Raw genomic sequence first — 19,147 nt, forward strand, 5'->3', positions numbered from 1 at the left:
GCGGTGCGGCCTCCGCGCGCTTGCCGCGGGCTGTTGGCTTCGGCTCCGCGAGCGGCAGAGCTCAAGTCAAGAAGCCACGGATTGTTTTTTTTTTTTGATGTGTTAGCACCAGAGTCTCATCCGACTTGCTTCACTTGGGCATGAGGAGACGCTCCCTGCATGTGTTTTTGCCTGTCACGGGCATGGCGGTGTGGGTTTGCTGCGCAGACACGAGCGCGTGGCCGCTGGCCCAGCCTGGCGCGGCTCGTGTGGTCGGAGCGTTCACGCTCGCGACCTGGAGGAAAAGCAGAAAATTCTGAGCTTTGAAACTCTTCTGGCCCTGACAGCTCCTGATAGAGAGTTAGGGCCGCGTCGTGAGAGTAACAGCCTGTGGTCAGAGGTGGGTGAACTCGGACGGGAGTGAGGCCCAGGGCCCCTGGGCGGTCGCCACCCTGCGCCTAGTTTCTGTGCTGTCACCGCTCTCTGTTAGCTGTCAGAGCTGACGTCTGTTTACGTCTCCTTTAGAATTTCTTGAAAACAGGTAACAAACGAATTGCATTTATACAGCTGCTAGGTGGTGAAATTCTTTTATATTCAAACTCTTCACTGTGGCCGTCAGTAAGTGTAGTTCTTATCGGTCCAGTGATGTTACTGTGTCATGAATAATGTTAAATCGAGTGTCTAAGATTTTGGTAAGATGAGATCTGTAAGAGGTAAAATAGTAATTATTCTAGCCAGACTTCTTTATAATCAATAACAAATGTATAGTAATGTTCTGTGGCATTAACTTGTATTTATTGTGCTAATTTATTTTACTGAGCGTAAACTCTCAACTTCTAGAGGCTCTCAAGGCCTGGCTCAAGCAGTATTTCAGGTGTCTCATCCAAACCGACGTTGCCCTCTTGCCTCAGTATATAAAGGCCCCCTCCCCCCCAGGCCTCTTAAAACTTGTCTGCTCTGACATTGACCACAATATATTGTAGCTGATTGTTTTCCAAAGCTGGTTATACTGATGCTTGACATTAGGCACTTAGCTTGTAATAAATGCTCAGGTAACATTTTTCAATGAATGAATGAACCTGAAGCAATTAAGAAATCACCTTATCTGTCTTTTTAGTCAAGCTTTGTTGATTTTCTGTTGGGCTTTGTTCTGCTGCCTGTTTTTATAACACATACTATACCTGCAACATCATAAACATCTGGCTTAGTAAATAGTGAGGGATGAGAATTGAGTTAAAATCTACCCCCAACATCTAATGGGTCTAGCCCAGTCTCTAAAGTTACAAATAATCTACTTCGTTCTTTCCGGCTGACGACGTCCTCTCACATCGCATCATCCTTTCCGTCATCACTCACAGCTGCCCCACTGACGCCACTTTGCGGTGCACCCTGAAGACGCTCTAGAAAGTGCTAAAACAATCAGCACACGTGTAGGTTTCCCCTGTTAACCGGAGGTAGAACTTTCTATCTGGTTATTTTTTAGCTTAGGGAATATGATTATCATCAATGTGTATAGAGAAAATTTTGAGCATTCCAAGAACAGCAATGTAGCCTTTCAGTAGCAGGGGACCGGCCCCTGAACCCACGACACGTCTGTTTCTAACGCCGTTAGGTTTCTGCGCTGTGCGCAGGCCCACTGGGGCAGAGTTTTCTACGGCCTGTTGGTGCAGTTTAAGAATTTTCTTAACCGTTTTTAAATTGTTTTTTTTTTAATCATTAGTTAAAAGTCAGGATAATAATTTCAAATTTAATTGCTGTTCTGTTGAACTTTATATGAGTGGTAGGAACATAATGAAATTATTTTGTCATGCTAGTAGTAAGTGGGAAATGCAGGCATCTGTGCTGAGTCGAGTTTGGCTCTCCTATAATATTGTTTATAATATCAAAGTTTTGTATTTTAATCATCTTTGAGCTCCTAACACCATCCACCCAGCAGTCCTCAAGCTTCCTGTAGTAGTTATCTGAACACAGCTTTGGGGAATGGCACGGTGACTCTTCACAAGTAGAGAGGGAGGAGGAGGAGCTTCTGTCAGCTTCTAAAGGCTTGCGTGTCGGTACTTCTCCGCACTTAAGTCATTTCAATCCATGACCAGGATAGATGAGAATTCCTAGTTTCGAAATCCAGCACATGGAATTAGCACGCTGAAGACCGGGCAGTTGGAGGCAGGTGATCTCAGGCGTGTGTTTCACGCACCTGAGGTTGGGCCTTCTGCCCAGGTGGGTCACAGCAGGCGGACGCTTGGTAGTGTTTGGGTCGCGAGTCGTGCCGTCCACGGCTGCTGTCTGCCCTGAAAGGCCGTGTTTCCCCGTCAGCTGTTCAGTATGCTTGTCATTAAAGTCACTAAGGGACTCTCTCTGTACCTTTATGGGAAGAGCTTATGAATTAAAAGTGGAACGTCATCAACAGAGAATAGAAGTTAAAAGCAGAACAGTCTTCCCCAGTTTTCTGACCAAACAAGACTTTGAACGTGCTTAGAAACACGGCTAAGCCTTGCGCCGCCGCGCCTGGGGGCTGTGGAGGTGAGGAGGCTCCTGCCGTGTGAGGCCTGAAGGGGAGGACGCGGATTAACGTGGTTTCGAGGCTTAGGTGAAGGCTTAGCCAGGTTCTGGGGCTGCCTGTGTAGCTGATACGGGTCATTGCAGGCCCCTGTGGGCTGTGCCCGGGGTTAGCTGGCCTCTGAGCTGGCAGCTAGTGGGCAGACCCTGCAGAAAGCTGTTAGGAATAAAATCTGAAGTTCACACCAGTTAATGGGTTATTTTGACTTTGTTATGGGTTGTTCTGATGTTTTTTCCTGACCCAACCCACTGGGTTTGATTTTGTTTTTGATGGAAATATTTCCTCCTATAAAATTTAATGGCCCTGACTTTGATAACAGAGATTATTTACTATCACCAGACCTGTCCCCCCAAAAGGCAGTTTAAAACCGTTCCATTAGAGTACAGATAACTAATCAAAAGGAAAATTACTAAAAAAAAAAAAAAAAAAAAAAAAAGGGCGGCTGTGTGAGTGTAAGTTTAGATCTGGTCTGGTCGTCTTAGGTTCCCGCCTTCCACGCCCAGGGGCTCGCAGCACACACTGTCGACTCTTCTGTCTTTGAAGTGCAAGTGGAGAATTGATTGACAGCATCAAGGTGAAGCTGCTGCAATTCCTTTGGCGGGCAGCGCCGCTTGCCCAGGCGGCGCAGGAGACCCGCCTTGGGGGCCGTTCACCTGCCAGTTCGTTGTGTGGCCCGGCGTTGGGGTGCTTTCAGCTAGAGAAGGGACATTCGTTCATTTAAAAAATCCTCTTGCCACCCAGGACCCTCAAGTCTGCTCACTCCGTGAGCGCGTTCATGCGTGTTTCTCCTGTGAGTGGACTAGCCGTGAGCGCATCCAGCTGGGAAGCATCGTCGAGCTGTGCCTGCCGCTGCTTTGCAGGGCTCTTCGGGCCCCGGCAGCTCAGCGCAAAACAGACGAAGTTCCGCTCTCCAGGAGAACAGCGTCTCGGATCTTACATTCTAGAGCGTGATAAAGGTGTCAGCTTGCTCCTGTCTAAAACTTTACATGGCGGAGCGTGGCATTTCCAGACGCATGTGCCCCGTGGCTGCCAGACCCAGGTGCTCGTGCGCTCGCTGAGGGCCGCCTGAGGGCCTTGCCAGCGCGCGTCGTGCCCCACCTGCCCTGGTTTCTCCGGCCCTCGGCCTTTCCCGGGGGCGCCACTGTCGCCAAGCTCTGCGCCGGCTGGTTCGACTCCTCAGGCCACTACGCGTCCTGGCCCAGCTCAGTGCTTCGGTGTGCTAGCGCTTAGCTGTTGTCTTAAATTGCTTGAAATCATCCATTCCTTTGAAAAGCGCTCTACGCTGACTTTTTAAAAATGCCTTCCATTTCCAGAGGAATCAAACTACTTTGCATAGCAAACCCCGTACTTCTGTTTATAAAAATTGTATTGGTTGTGCTGTGTGAAACTCCTCTGGGCTCCTTTTGTGCTCAGTGAGTTGTGTGTCATGTTCCTCAACCCATAGCCCTTGAGGGCAGGGGTGGGGTCACCCCTAATCTGGCAAACGAGAGCCCCGAATTGTCCGACCGTATCTAACCTTTCCTTGATAGAGTAGGATATTCCCTGCCGTTTTTCCTTGCCGTAACTTTCCTCCTACCTCCCCTTCTCCCAAAAATTTAAGCTAGATTTAATAATTTTTACTGAAATCTTTTTCTTGTATAATCTGTGACTCTCAAAATAAACAGATGGGCGTGACTGGAAGTCTGCTTCGCCAGCGCCCAGCATCTCTGCCTGACACCCCCGGTAAAGGGGGGCTGCAGCGGCTCAGCCTCCCAAGGGAACGACACTTCTTTGGGGTGCGGGTGGGTCTCGGTGGGTGCGGCAGTGCCGGGCCCGCTCTGCCGACAGCGAGAAGCGGAGAAAGCAGGCCCTGGTTTCCTGGAAGTAGCTGGGCGCGGCCGCACTACTCATGTCGTGTTGGTTGGCTCGAAGTTCTGTTCCCGCTTTCGTTCCTCAACCTTTGGTCTAACTGGTGACTCACTTTGGATAAGGTCTGAAGAATGCTAGGTACAGAATTTTAATTTTAAATGAGTGAGGGGAATTAAGCCAAGCGAACCATACAAGCTCGAGTATAATTGTCGAGTGAGTGTTAGGAAGAAACACACTTCACTTTAGACTCTGTTTGCCAGGAGCGGCAGAATTGTTCACACTTCATGTACCAACTGTGCCGGTTTGAGTAAAAGAGATGATGGGTGACTGGGTAGGCGTTGCTTTAGTACCTGAGTGCTATATTTGTGCTGAGGTGACTGGAATAAGGATGTTCCTTCCGAGCTTTGTGTCCGAGCTGGGTTTCCCCTGCAAACCTGACTGCCCCCTACTTTGTGCTCTTCCGTTCTACACTCCTGCTGTCATGCGCCTTGCAGTTAAGTCTCGGTACTTAGGACGGAAGCAGGCTGCCGACTCGCGCCGAGGACGCGGGCCGTCAGCTGCTCCCCTCGGCCCGCAGGTGCTGGGCCCGGCCCCGCGGTGGTGCTCCTTCTTGGACAGCCTGACAGAGGAGCTGGAGGAGAACCCCGAGAGCACCGTCTACGACGACTACAAGTTCGTCACCAAGAAAGACCTTGAGAACTTAGGTAAAAAAATGTATATAAAATTATTTTATTCCTACTTGGGTTTTTGTTTTTGATTTTGAACATTTGAGGTAATGGAGTCATAGCTGCCCCGTTTCTCAGATCTTCTCTCTGCTCAATGAGATGTGAAAGCATAGCTTGTCGAGTCTGTGAGGTCCCCTTAAAGAAAGGTTCAGATAGAATTCTACCTAGCGAAGCTTTTTTTGTCATCTTAAATGAAGCGTGGTACTGGTGCCCAGTGTGCCTGGCGGGAGCCCGTGGTGGCCCTGGCGTCAGAGGCACATCCCGCGCCCAGTAGCCGCGCGACCATTCACCTCCCCTCCCAGCCTTGTGTCCCTCTTCTCTAAGATGGGGTGACGTCGGTGCCTAGCTTAGGTTGCTTGGAAAATGAGCCAGATCGTGCTAAGAGTGCAGTACATTCACCTCATATGAGGTGAATGTCAGCTGTTGTTATAAGAGACTTGTGGCAAAAAAAAAAAAAAAAAAGTTTGCGAAATGCTGGGTCAAGCAGTCAAATCCACGTCATGGCCTCATTGCGCCTTTGACACCGTCACACACACTATTCCCAGGGAAGAACGAAGCGTTGCCCAGACTCAGCCGATCACAGAGCCTTTTCTTCCTCAGAAGACCTCCTGGGACTCGGGCCTCTCTACGGGAGTGCTGCTGTTGTCAGACTTTGGTCTAGAATTTTCTTAATGGGAAAAGCTTTCTCCTGGCTTTTATTTATAGCCTCACTGGGAGTAGGAGTAGTGCGTGACATAAACGTAAATTTGACACTTCATAGAGGAAGCAGAAACCGCCAAACCCTGTGTGCCGGCACCTCAGCACAGACTGTTGAATGTGGGCCTGTTTTTTGCCCGCGCAGCTTCCCGGGCCTGACGCATTCGGACTGTTTCTGCTTACTTTTGCCTCTTGGTGCCACTCAGTGATGGGTTTTATACTGCCTTGGGATTTGGGTAGTGCCAGGTGTTGGGTCTGGGTGGCTGTTTAAATTTTGGAAATCGGGTGCTGTTTTCCTCAGACATGTCGTCACTGAGTATTAAGCCCGCCCAGGCTGTTCTTGGGCTTGGTGTGGCGCTCTGAGCCTGTAGGCTGTCCTGAAGGTAGTCGAGCAGGAGCGGCCAGTGAGCGAGGTGACTCTCTGGCGCAGGCAGAGCACTGTCATGTAGCAGCTGCGCTAGCTTGCAGTGCTGTGTCCCAACCGCTGCACCACCGGGGAGAGCCTGCACCGCTCATTCTTAATGTAACCTCAAGATCCCCGAGATGTTTCCTTCAGGGTGTGACTCCAGCACCGACTGCGGGCTGCTTGCTATCAGGCCACTGTGGCGTGTGTGTCCAGCGCATTTCTGCTGGCGCACGTGTCTGCACCGCTGCTGTAGAGTGCTCAGCTGCTCTTTCTCGGCTGGAAGCTAGCCCTCGGGCCTGATGGTTGTGACGGTGTCCCTGGTTTTTGGATGCCACCCACCCACCACCACTGTCCTACATGGTGACATAAAAGTCAGCTAATCCTTTCTCGTCCCATTCTTATTTTTACAATCAAAACTGGTTCATGAATCCAAAAATCCGAGAGCCTGTGTAACAGGTCGCCCCTTCACCAGTTTGCCGCAGTCCATGTAGACGTCCATCATTTCACGTTAAGTATTACGTTCAATGTAAGGGAAGGTAGTGCTGCAGTAGGTTAAAATCTTGCCATTATTAGAAATTAGTCACTTTAATCCTTAAGAGTTTCATCAAGATTTCATAAGGCCCTGCCCTCTTCTGATGAACTCTCCGTAGGCCTCACCCACCTCATTGGATCGCCTTTTCTCCGGGCCTACATGCATGGCTACTTCATGGACATCCGGCTCTACCACAAGGTAAGGAGAAACTCCGTCAGCGTAGGCGAGCGAGCGGCCTGCGCCCCGTTTCTTCTTCCTGCCGTTGGAAGAGGTCCGTCTGCTCTTTGGCGTGACAGTCACAGTGTCTGTGAGACAGTCCTAAACACAGTTATTTTCTTTGCTCTGGAAAGGTGAAATTGATGGTGAATCCATTTGCGTATGAAGAATACAGGAAAGATAAGATTCGACAGAAGATAGAAGAGACGCGCGCCCAGAGAGTTCAGTTAAAGGTGAGTACTGTCCTCCCCGCGCAGGGGCAGCGGGAGGGGTAGCTGCACTCAGTGTGGCTGTTTGTCCTTTTCCATGGTGGACGTGTGCCCACTGGCCGGGGAGTCTGGGCGGGATGCACTTTTGTCCCAGCTCTGAAGAACTTACTGAGTTGTATTTTACTTGCTTTACCCTGGAACATGAAGCACCGGGCAGGAACAACAGCAAATAGCTCTGCCTTTGTCCTGGGAGTCGTCCCTCTTACGTGTAGCATTCCCCTCAGAGATTGCCGTGGCAGGAGTAGGAGGTGGTGCAGTTAGCACTCACGACAGGATTTCAGGGCTCCCTACACTCCGGCCAAAGTCGCGGCGCCTGGCCTCCTGGCATGAATCAGGCCTGACCCTGGGGCCGCAGCCAGGTCTGGTCCTGACAGTTCCCCTCAGTGCTGTGAGGAGGCCTGGCGAGGCGGGTCCACCCACGGCAGGGCTCTTGTGCGGGCGTCCCCTCCGCTGGCAGCCTCTGGGAACGGGAGACTTAAAAAGAGGGTATCTTCTATTTGTGAAATTACTCTCCTTGGAGAAGCGCTGAAGCTAAAACCTAGCATTTTTTCCCTCTACCAGAAATTGCCGAAAGTTAACAAAGAACTAGCACTTAAATTAATTGAGGAAGAAGAGGAGAAGCAAAAATCTACATGGAAAAAGAAAGATAAGGTAAGATTTTATATGTATGGCTGAGAAAATATTGGTTCCTTGTATCTCACTTTCTTGATAGTAACTTGTATCTTATTTTTCTCATTTTACATAAAAATACATGTGATTCCTCCACCCCCACCCGCTTACAAGAGCATATGTGCTTGATAGGGGAAGTTTGGAAAGCAGAAAAGAATAGAAAGAAGACAGCCCCGTATGATTTCCTCCAGAGAAAGGCATCATTAATATTTCAGTGCATCATTAATATTTCAGTGCCTTTCCTTCCTGTTTTCTCTTAAAATCATAAACTAATAGCAAGATAATATCGTATTGCTTTCATAAAATAGCACGATTGGCTTCCTGTTTCATTGACAGTTTCCTTGCAAGTATTTTTGATAACTTATATTTTTTCTTATGGATGTATTAAAAGTTACTGATCCTTCTATTAATACTTACGTTGCTAGTTATTTCTTTGCGCTAACTAGGTTTGCTTATGAATTCAGAAGTGGTCGATTTTCCTTTTGACTTAGCACGGTGGGGCGTCTGCGCGCTGGCCTGACCTGTCGCCTGCCTTGTGCTGCCGATGTGGAAATTCGGTGGTAGAGCGAGGGAGGGCTGTGCTCCGTTCAGCCGGGAGGGTCGAGAGAGGAGATGGCGCTCGTCTTCCCGGCCACATGTGGCTTCCTCATTCGCACCAGCCTGTTTTCTCATCTGCCTGGCCCTGGCCGGCAGGGAGCCTCGTGTTTGCCGTCCCCAAGGGGGCGTAAGGCCCGCTGGCCAGGATGTTCGGCAGCCTGCTCTCATGACTTTGGGTCAGCGGCATTGGGCTCGCGGGAGGTTTTTGTTGAGTCTGTCCTCGCTCTGTTGTCTCTGGTTTTTGACCAGCATTCAGACCACGCGAATGTGGGCTGCGCAGGTGCTTCTGTGCTCGGCTCCGTCCGCTCCACAAAGGCCACAGGATCGCAACTCGGGAGCCTTGTTTCTGTCCTTACTGTCCAGTGGCTGTCACCATGGGTGTGACTTCAGCGGGCCGTGGCCTTTTCCTCCGAGAACATGCAAGGACAGGGCCCCGCAGGGCGTTCTTGGTGCCGGGACTTCTGGGTGGGTTTGTGCTTGCGCTGTGGCTGTCTGCTCTCACCCTTCCTGCAGCCTCTCATCCGAGGCTGTTACCTTCTTTCAGTGACTCTTTAAATCTTAATTTTTGAAAGCCTTCCTCGAGTAAATGCACGATGGCTTGGTCTCTCTCTACATTACGTGAATTAAATACCCCGTCAGAACAGTTACACATCCGCCGGCCTCAGAACACTTGTCAGTGCTCAGTGGATCCCAGTGCCGTCGATTCATAATGACGTCACTTTGTGACCGGGCCGTTAGTCATAATGTTGCTGAGGGAAGAGCAGTCCGTTACTGCACGGTTTGCTTGTTCTCCCCATGCCTGGGGGCTTTTTGTGGGTGCTCCAGAGATGCGCACGTGGGATTCATTGGCATGTCTCAGAGGGCCCCCTTGAATGGAGTGAGTCTGTGTGTATTCACCCTGCAACGGAAGAGTCTCCCCTCGGGGGGTACCCCCGACCCAGAGCTGCCAGGATGGGTCTGGCCACCATGGATTCTGAGCTGGAGTAAGCGTTGGAAATGTCTGTGTGCAAGTTAATGTTTAGTTGACGTGTTTGGGGTCTTTCTTTAGAAGGTTGGTCGTGTTTCTGTGACCCTGGGTCCTTTTAGTCTGAAAGACGGTTCTTCAGTCCTGGGAAATTTTCCTGAAAAGTTTTTTTTGAAAGGCCTGTCCCTACCGCGATCCTCAGTTGTTCATGTTTAACAGAGAGGAGTTCAAAGAGCAGAATGGAAGTTCTGAGGTGGGCCCGGGCTCACCAGCCCTGCGGGACCTGGCCGGACGCGCTTGGTGACACGCTAGGTGACACGCTAGGCACCGTCTTTGGCCTCCCCTGCACCAGAACCCAGTGTCCTCGATGCAGGCCTGGGGGCTCTCCCACCCTTGAGGGTAAACGATCATCCTGTGCCAGAGGTCTCCTGCCCTGGGGCAGCCCTGGCCCCGCTTTGTCTCCTACCAGAGAAGCTCCCAGCCAGGTTCAGCCTCCTTGTGGCTTCCAGATGTGTAATGGATATTGAGTAGCTCTTTCCTGTCTTCCTCGCCCTAAGGCCCGGTCTGGTTTTCAACTCCCTGGTGGAGGTTTAGCAGAGGTGGGCCCCTCAGACCCCCAGCTTTGCTCAGCTGTGTGCACGGGAAGAATGTTCCCATGTCCGTCAGCCTGAGCCAGTCATCGCTGGGGCAGAGTAATAATGAGTGTCCTGCTGGGGTCTCGGTCCGACTTCTTGGCCAGGGTCACAGCGTGAACAGGACTGGAAGGTGTGATCCAGGTTTGGTGACACGTGTTCAGCGTTTTAAGGGCAGGTCGGCGGCCAAGCTGGCACAAACTGCTGCAAGCATTGCCAAAGACTCCTTTTCCCTCCACCCCCCGCCCCCTGCCCCCAAATAAAAAAGACAGGAAAACAAACTAGAAGTCTCTGGGGGAGCTATTTTTCCAGCTGGGTCAAAGACTTTTTATTTGATAATTGTTCATCCAAAGCTTACTTCTCTTTAGGCAGTGCAGTTTATTTGTTTAAAGAAAAAAAACTTCAATTACTAGCAAAACATTGCTTTTAAACAAACTTCTCTGTTATTTAGTCAAGATGATAGTTTAATAAATACAGCAAGATGAAAAGACAAGAATTTCCCTTGGGCTGCTTTTTAACCTAAGGACATGTAACGGGAAAGTAGTCTCCCATCGGAACATACAGCCCCGCCTGCCTGTGCCTAAACTGGCCCGACGCAGCTCGGCACCCCCTTCTCCCCGAGAGCTGGCGCCCGTGCCCGGCTCGGTGAGTCTGGCCCAGGGGGCTCTCCTCGCACCCAGTAATCCGTCTTCCGCGGAACATTCATTTTTCTCACTTGGCCGACTTTTCATTTCTTTCAAGACTTCATTGTGTTTTAGAGCACTTTTAGGTTCACAGCAAAATGGAGGGCCAGTTCAGCGATTCCCCACAGGACCGGGCCCCCCCACGCAGTCTCCCACCACCCGTGGCCGGCACCAGAGGGTACGCTCGTTAGAACTGGCAGCCTCGGTGGCACTTCGTGCCGCCCCAGGCCGGAGCTGGTGCAGGCCTGCCCTGCGGGTGCACGTGGGCAGCTGTGGCCCGGCTGGAGGCACCCCAGGAGGGCGGCGCCTCCCCCCCACCCTGCCTGGGGTCCTGCGGGGCCTCCCTGCCTCGCAGCCGCGCCTTGCCAGGGGGGGCAGCTGCTGCCGGCACTTCCGCCGCCGCCTGCAGCCCCCTCCCCTCGCGCTTGGAGGACAGCGCGGTTCTGGAAACCTCACGCCTGCCCTTTGCTCCCCCGCGCGCTCTTTCTCCTTTCTTCAGCGCCGGGCCCGAAAGCGCCCAACTCTGGCCTCACTCGTCGCCCCTGTCCCCACGGCTGGGTCAGCCGGGCTCGCGCAGGGATCCCTCGCAGTGGCCCCTGCGTGAAGATCACGACAGCCAGCTTTCTGTCCCCTCCTGCCGCCGCGGGCCCAGAGTGCCCGCTCAGCGAGCCCACTGCCCGTCGGGCCCTCGCTCGGTCGCCTGCCAGGCACTGGCACTGTCGTCTCCCCTCGCCTCCTCCCTGCGCACCCCCTGACCTTCCCAGTAAGAGTCGTGGCTCCTCAGGCCCTTTAGAATTGGGCATGGTCAGAATGGTTTTCTGATTTCGCGAGTGTTCTGCGTCTCCAGATTGTTCGGCCCATTGCGCTGGGCTGCAGATGCCCTTCGCACCCCAGCTGTGGAAACTGGCCCCTCTGCCCAGCTCCTGCGGATGCCACAGCCGCGGGAGCTCCTGACTGGAATTCTTCCCTCTCCGCCCCAGGGCACTGGGAGCTGAGCTGTCAGCCTTCCGGGAGCCTGTGGTGAACGAACAGTTGCTTTTTTCTTTACCACGAGATTTTGAGTGAGCGTCTTGCGATCAGGAACTATCTCTTATCTTTGTTTCTTCCTTGAACCTATGTATGTCTTAGAAGTCAAATTTACTTTATCATTTAAAAAAATATGTATTTATTTACACACACAAGAACTGGGGTACAGGCCAGAGGTGCAGGGGTGAGAGGATTCCCCAGAGACAGAGCGGGGAGCAGGAGAGGCGGGTCTGCTGCGCCCTGGGGGTCACTCCCTGGCCTGAGATGGACTCGTGCTGCAGGGGCTGCGGACAGCTTCATAGTGCTGAGACTTAACCCCTGCGCCGCCAGGGAGGCCCAGAAGTGAAATTTAGTTAGTGTATCTGGAATATGGCCAGCAAGTTCAAGATTTGAATTCAGTGCATGGTGACATTTTAGGTGCGTGAAAGTCGTAAGCAAACCAGCTCCCCAGTGTCATGTGACTGCCCCGGCTTGTGTGTAGCCTGGCAGGCGGGTGCGGCCCGCAGAGCTCTGCTCAGGGGCAGAGACACGGGCTGTGGAGCCCAGCGTGAGCGCAGCTTCCCGCCACGGCTTAGCACTTCCAGGCTGCCTGTCCCACACGCCCCTTACGTGACACATCAGACCCCTCGGTGGGTGTGTATGCTTCCCAGCTGAGAGCAGGCAAGGTGCAAGACAGGCCAGTGTGCGGGGTTACCTGTTTGCTTGAACATACACGCTTCAAATACATCTTGGGACACAGCCTGTTCAAAAATGGCACAAAGGAAAGAGACTGTAGTGTCCGTCCTGTGTGCCCACGAGAGCCTCGGTGCAAAGTCGAATGATGTCAGCATGGCTGAGGCTTTTCCTTTGAAAACTGTTACACATATTAGGAGGGAAATTAACGAGGCTACTCTGTCAGGCACCGGACTGTCCGCCTGTTTCCACAGAACTCAGGGGCTCTAAAATTCCACGCCCGCCCCTGCCGTGGTGATTCCTGGCCGTTAGTGTTTACTTCCTCCCTGGCCTTGGCGTAGTAAGTTTAAAGACTTGGTGACTTTAATCCAGTATAGTTGCAGTGCTTTAAAAACGGTTTCAGAGACTGACATATTTCCTTGAGAACTGTTTTTGCATTCAAAGTAGTAGTTGAAGAAAATGCTCTCCAACGTGTTAAGCTTAAAGGTAGCCAGAAAGACTCGTTCTTAGCTTATGATCTATAAGGAGCAAGCCATACAAATTGTCCGCAAAATAAGTAATAGAATTTGTTGTGTGGCTAGGAGAGAAGACCTGAGCTATTAAGGTTTTATAAGCTAGTTGTAAAAGAAATTTCATAATGGCACAATGATTTATGCCTGTGCAGCTCACTTATACCAGTAAAATGTTTTCCAGTCTTAACAGATTTTAAGCAAATACTGACTTGAAAATGTTACACTTTTTCTTACAGAGCCTTCCTAATATTCTCACGGATGATCGATTTAAAGTCATGTTTGAGAACCCCGACTTCCAAGTGGATGAAGAAAGTGAAGAATTTAGGCTCTTGAATCCTCTTGTTTCGAAAATTGGTGAAAAAAGGAAGAGGAAACTACGGCTCTTAGAGCAGCAGGAACGTCGTGACAAGGTGATTGTCTTGCGCGTGGGCAGGGTTCGCTGCTGTTTCCTTGGCGCCAAGGCGTCTGCGTGAGTTAGAAGAGGCCCCGGAGGCGCCGCCTGGCCGCGCTGAGCCGGCGTCTCCTGCGCGGAGGCGCTGCCCGTCCCGGCGGCCCGTCCTCTGAGGGCCCCGCAGCTCGGAGAGGACACCGGGCCGTGCGGGTCGGAGGGGAAGGAGTTGCTTCTTGCTGTTTTCATTTCAGGAAGAGGAGGAAGAGCCGGAGGGAAAGCCAAGCGATGCTGAGAGTTCCGAGAGTTCGGACGATGAAAAGGGCTGGGTGGAAGAGGTCCGGGAGCAGCGCCGGCTCCTCCGGCAGGCGGAGAGGGCGCGGCGGCAGGAGCAGCTCAGGGAGGACCGGCAGGCGGTGCTCAGGCCCCAGTTCTACGAGATCAAAGCGGGAGAGGAGTTCAGGAGCTTCAGAGACTCCGCCGCCAAGCAGCAGCTGCTCAAGTGAGTGCCCGCTCAGGGGCGCCGCGCCCTGGGCGCAGCCTGACTTCGCCGCTGGCGTGAGGGAAGCCGGAAGCCGCACACGGGCTTCCGCGGCGGTGACTTTCACAGCCTCGGGGCTGCGGGTCGCGTGCAGCCGCCGCAGGGCCTGGCGCCCGCGGGCGGGTGGCTGTGCCTCGGGCACCGGGGAGCCGCCGCCCGTGGGCCCCGAGTCACGCATCTGCCTGGCGCCGGGCCCTGCAGCGTGCCGCTTCTCGTGCCGCGGTGCACACACACCGGGCCCGTGTTCTTTGCCACTCGGCACCATGTTGCTTTTAGGACTTGGAGTTTCGGTTATTTGCCAGAAGATGTAAGCCCTCTGCAGGAATAGCGTGCCTGCAGAAAGTGGCCAGGTGGTCGGGAAGCGGCCTTTAGAGTCTGCTGCCGAGAACTCACTCACCCGCAGCCACTGACACGAGAGGCTGGAGCAGCTGCGGTGGTGTCCACCGCACCCGGAGGCCAGGACTGGGGGCACGACCCGCTCTCTGGTCCTCTGCCTGCCTGTGGGCGACAGAGGTCAGAGTGCTGAGGACAGAGGGGTCAGCACTGAGCACCTCATGGGAAATGAGTGCTGACTTAGTGCCCGCGGCTGAGCACTAAGTTAGATGCTCTTGGAAATGAAGTGATGATGCTGATCCAGACTGGAGAGGGGATCTTGCTGCTTAATGTGCACGCCTGGGGCGTGAATGGCCGCACTGAGTGGCATTTTGGCACAAGCTGCTTATTGAATCCTACTCTTGACTGGATTCTTCTGGCAAATCCCGAGCTTGCCGTATCTCCCAGTATTTAATGAAGCGCTGAGCTGTTGCCCTTCAGCGATTCACGAACGTGGCTCTTGCGTTCACTGTGGCGCCACTGCCCCATGGCGTCGGTGACCCCAGCCCCGAGAGTGCCGTGTGGCCCAGCGCTCGCTTTGAACCGGTTCGGTAAAGGGGAAGCGACCGTGAACCACAGCCCTGCCCGGGCCACTTCTCCGTGCCCGGCGCGCAGTGTGGCCTTAGACCCCGTGTGTCAGCGCCTGTCTACGCTCCTCGCGCCCGCCCACCGCCAGCCTCTCCACCCTCCCCTTCACTCCCCCAAGCCCCCAGCGCCAAAAGCAGGGCTGGAGGGCGGCAGAGGCCTGGCGTGCACAGAGCCCTGGAGGTGAGGGGAGCAGGCGCGCGGCCCCCAGGCGCCTCGGACAGGGCCGGCAAGCGAGCTGCGCTGCCGCCTGGGCCCAGGGAGGCCGTCGGCGAAGGAGACTGTGACTAAATCTGTTCCAGCCCCCACCCCAGGTCAGGTAGGGACCCTTCTGGTAAGAGTGCCTGTGTTGGAGAAAACCAGAATATCCAGGCATAAAGTCTGTTTTCCAGAAATCTGTTAATAGGTCTCTGTTTAAAAGACAGAATGCAGAGAGGAACTGGCCCCTGAGACCAGACACCAAGCGGTGCAGCGAGGAGAGGCCGGTCTGTGGGGTGGGGTGGAGCGGACAGACCGCCTCAGAAGCACATCATCATTAGCCCGTCTGAGCAGAAGAGCGCGGGCCTGCACTGCCTCGTTGTCTGGGCCCTAATTTAATTTCAAAGGAGACAGGAAGAGCCAGGGGTGGTATGGAAATGTCTGGCCATGTTGCCGCTGAGATGAAAAAAGAGGACGGGGTGCGAACAGGTGGAGCGAGGCGTCGGCAGTGCCTGCCTATGCTGTGACGCGTGTGAGGCCGAGGGAGCCGTTGGGGCTGAGACATGGGCTTCAGCCGCGGTGGTGACTGAAGCCGTCCGGGACGGGGCCTAGCCTGAGTGTGTGGTGTGAGGACTAGGAAGGAGCCCTTGGGGTCGGCAGGCAGTCCTGGTCTCTGATCAGAACCACACACCCCCTCCAGGCCGTGTGCGCAAAGTGAGGCGTGTAACCTTAGAGTTGCCCGGGACCGGCAGCAGGGCAAGGCAGACAGTAGCAGCTACTAAAAGCTGCGGAAGGCCAGGAGGGCGACTGGCCAGAGCCAGGCAGGGCGGGCAGGGCCTGAGCAGGGCGGGGCCCGTGGCCCGTGGCCCGTGGAGCAGGAGGCCACCAGGATGGTCTTCCCAGCACTGGCTTAGGGCACTTGGCCTGGTGGCTGAGGTGGTCAAAGGGTGAGGACGTAGATGTCCTGCACACATCAGTGCAGGTGGCTCTTCCCGTGGTTGGGTGGCAGAGGGAGAGAGTCAAAACCAGAAATGGTTTTCCAGCACAGAGGTGTGACATGCCAGTAGGCAGAGAGGGGTCAGCCTCGAAGAAAGGCGAGAATGGGGTGAATTGACAACTGAACCTACTAGAAAGTGAGCAGGAATGGGACCACAGTGGTGGGGAGGACGCAGCCCCAGGAGGGGCGCACTCGGGGGAGGTCAGGGACCCGCGGCCAGGGACAGGCGAGAAGCCTCTTTCCTCGGGCTCGCCCGCCCGCCGCAGTGGCCCGAGGACACATTCCGGGCTGCCTGCGGGCGCCTTTCTGCCGGGGAGGGGAAGTCGTCTTTGAAGTGCCCACCTGTGGTAGGCCTGGGAACCCAGAGACCTTTCGCTGTTTCCTGTCTCTGAGCAATTCGTTGGGCTTCTGTAGCCTGTGGTGGTAGCGCCTGTGAGCGGCCAGCGCCCTGCGGCCGTGGCTACTCGTGACCACGAGGCCAGGTGAGCGGGCAGGGCCGAGGAGTGCAATCTCGGTAACACGTAAGTGGTTTTAAAATCTGTTTTTGAAAGCAATTTAATTCCGAACTTTTACTTTAAAAAGTAAGCAATATATACTCCAGTAACAGGCATGTTTTCGTTATAAAGCTGAATGAGGGGTGAGTGTCTCAGCCCCCCCGCTCCCGGGGGCTGCTGTGCATCTTTCCCCGGGTGCCCACGCACCCATGGCTGTAGTCTGGGCTTTTCTGTGACAGGAGGGCGTCGCCTGCCGCGCCGCTGCTTTTCCGTTCCGCGGCGAGCTTGTCTTGGCGGGCACCTGAGTTTACCTGTCTGGATTATTTCTTGTCACTTTTCCCTCTTCCTTGTCTTGCCTTTTCCACAGTTGCTACTGAGTGCACAGAACCCGTCACCTAGAGGTGGCCTGGCTGGCCCAGAGGGCTGGTCGAGGGGTGCAGATGTCTCCGCCCTCCCAGCCTGCGCCCAGGCCGGTTCCCTCCTGGCCCATGGAGGGAGGGGCCTGCAGGCTTGGGGCATCGGGGGTGAGGTCCTCCGCCTGTGGCCCCCACAGGGCAGTGAGCCCGCCTCAGCAGGAGGGAAGCGCTGAGACAGTTTCCGGTGACCTCTCCGTCACGTCACCTTCTGTCCAGCATCCACTGACACGACGCACTTGCGATTTCAAACGCTGAAGCTCACTGCTGGGCTGCGGGTCCCTCTGCCGTGCCCTCCGCACGCCCTCGCAGGGACGGTGGCTGGCATTTATTTTTGATTCTCTATTTTAAGAGTTCATTTCGCTCTTCCAAAGGCTGTGTTAAAGCACATGCCTTTTCTAGAGCAGTCCCCGCCCCCCTTCCCACACACCCGTCTGCTCAGCAGTCCCGCAAACGGGAGGGCTTGGTCAGCTGTTCACCTTGTGACAGTCAGATGCTCACCAAAACCCCGAAGCCCCAAAGACCTGTGGGAAAGAAGCGGGCCGGGGGAGCCGGGTGCAGCCGCCCCCCGCCCCGGGAGCCCTGCAGTGCTGGGCGGGCGCCCGGCCCCGGCCGCAGGCACTTCCCGTGCTGTCTCCTTAAATCCTCCCCGCCCTGCCCTGCTAGCAGCCTCGGAGGTGCTGGTTCACAGCCACATCCCTAAGCCGACCTCAAAGGGGGAAGTGGGACTTGCTTTAATGTAGAAATCTCCGCTCAGAGCCTGCGCCTGTCTGATCTTCTGCCATGGCCCATTCTAAAACTCAGCTTGTCTCTCCCAGAGCCCAGACAGAACAAGTTTTTACAAGTGCACGTCGGGAGTACACTGGGCAAAAACCAGAATTTATATACCCTATCATGAGGAAATAAGGTCATTCTTGAAAGAGTAGTAATTTCCCACAATGTACGTGCGAGGCCTTTTTCTTCCCAAACGAGCGCTGTCCGTGTGCCACCGCGTCTCGGTGGCGCCACAGTCACGCAGGAGCCCCGTCACCAGAAACCTCACTCTCTAGCTGCGAAAGGAAAGAGCCGGCGTGAGGCGAACAGGCCGGGTGTCGGCTCAGGCTGCGGCCCGTGCGTGCCGGGGTCTTCCACTTCCTTTGTGGATTCTGCTTAAAAAAGAGGCGAACTGACTCCCCACGTCCTCGGTGTATCCTGCGCAGGCCTGTCCCCACTCTGCCTCCTGGACACGTTTCCTGAGCCGACTTCAGCGCCCCAGCGGGCCTGACACACGCCCGGAGGCCAGCTGGTCTCGGAGCCCCGCGTGGCCTGGGGCAGCCATTTAGCACCCTGCCTCCCTTCTGCCTCTACAGGCTAAGTGCTCTGTCTCAGGGATGTTGAAAGGATTAATTAGTTAGTCTGTAAAGAACTTTGAAGATGAAAAGTACTTTAAAAGTGCTTCTTAATAACATTATTGCTTAGAGAAGAGCCCCACTTTTATGCTAACCACTTTATGTCTCAAATTACGCTCAGAAGGTGTGTTAGTCAGTCACCAGTGGCCCTAGACCAGAGGCCGATCTCTGCTGTGTGAACATCAAACACCAGCCCCAGGATTTCAAAGGAGCTCCCCTGCGCCTGCGGCCTCGGGGCCTCGTGCGGCTGGTGGCGAGGCCCGCGAGCAGCCCCTCTTGCTCGGCCAGGATTTCAGAATTAGCTGACAGCGTCCAGCCTCTGTGAACGGAGCCCCAGGAGGAAGCGTGTGCAGAGAGCCTCCGCCCGGTCTCTGCCTCCGCCCGGCCGGCTTGCTTCCCGGGGACGCGTGGGCGCTGCCCCCTCCTTTCCGGGTGAGACTTCAGTTGAAAGGCCGTATTTTAGGCTGAGCTGCCTTTTCTTCCTCCAAGCCACCCTCACCCAAGGGCTGGTGTTCCGATTTTATGAAGAAACGTTACTGTAACGACAAGGCTGAGCGCCGCGCGCCCTGCCTGCTGCGGCCCGGGGTAGTGTGCAGCGGCAGGAATCGCAGGGCCCCGCGGCCCACAGCCTGGACAGGGCTGCGAGCAGGGGACCCGCGACGGGCTCGGAGCCGTGAGCAAGAGGTGAAATGAAAACGAAAGAGGGTCCGAGGGAGAAGCGGCAAGGCCGAGGCGCAGCCAGGAAAGGGCCGTGCCGGAGTCGCGGGCTGCCGCTCGTCGCTGTGGGC

General features: G+C 54.5%; 1 protein-coding gene across 1 annotated transcript in view; it reads left to right on the plus strand.

Moving 5' to 3' along the window:
• Window positions 1-19,147, plus strand: part of NOL10 (nucleolar protein 10) — a 67,841-nt gene that overhangs the window by 37,845 nt on the left and 10,849 nt on the right. The window contains exons 14-19 of the mRNA XM_004686440.2: window positions 4,962-5,088; window positions 6,862-6,941; window positions 7,094-7,192; window positions 7,790-7,879; window positions 13,220-13,393; window positions 13,626-13,873. Coding sequence (XP_004686497.1) covers window positions 4,962-5,088; window positions 6,862-6,941; window positions 7,094-7,192; window positions 7,790-7,879; window positions 13,220-13,393; window positions 13,626-13,873 — 818 coding nt within the window. The remainder of the gene's footprint in view (window positions 1-4,961; window positions 5,089-6,861; window positions 6,942-7,093; window positions 7,193-7,789; window positions 7,880-13,219; window positions 13,394-13,625; window positions 13,874-19,147) is intronic.

Source organism: Condylura cristata, unplaced genomic scaffold, assembly GCF_000260355.1.
Source record: "Condylura cristata isolate star-nosed mole 26May11 unplaced genomic scaffold, ConCri1.0 scaffold00020, whole genome shotgun sequence".
NCBI classification, from domain to species: Eukaryota; Metazoa; Chordata; class Mammalia; order Eulipotyphla; family Talpidae; genus Condylura; species Condylura cristata.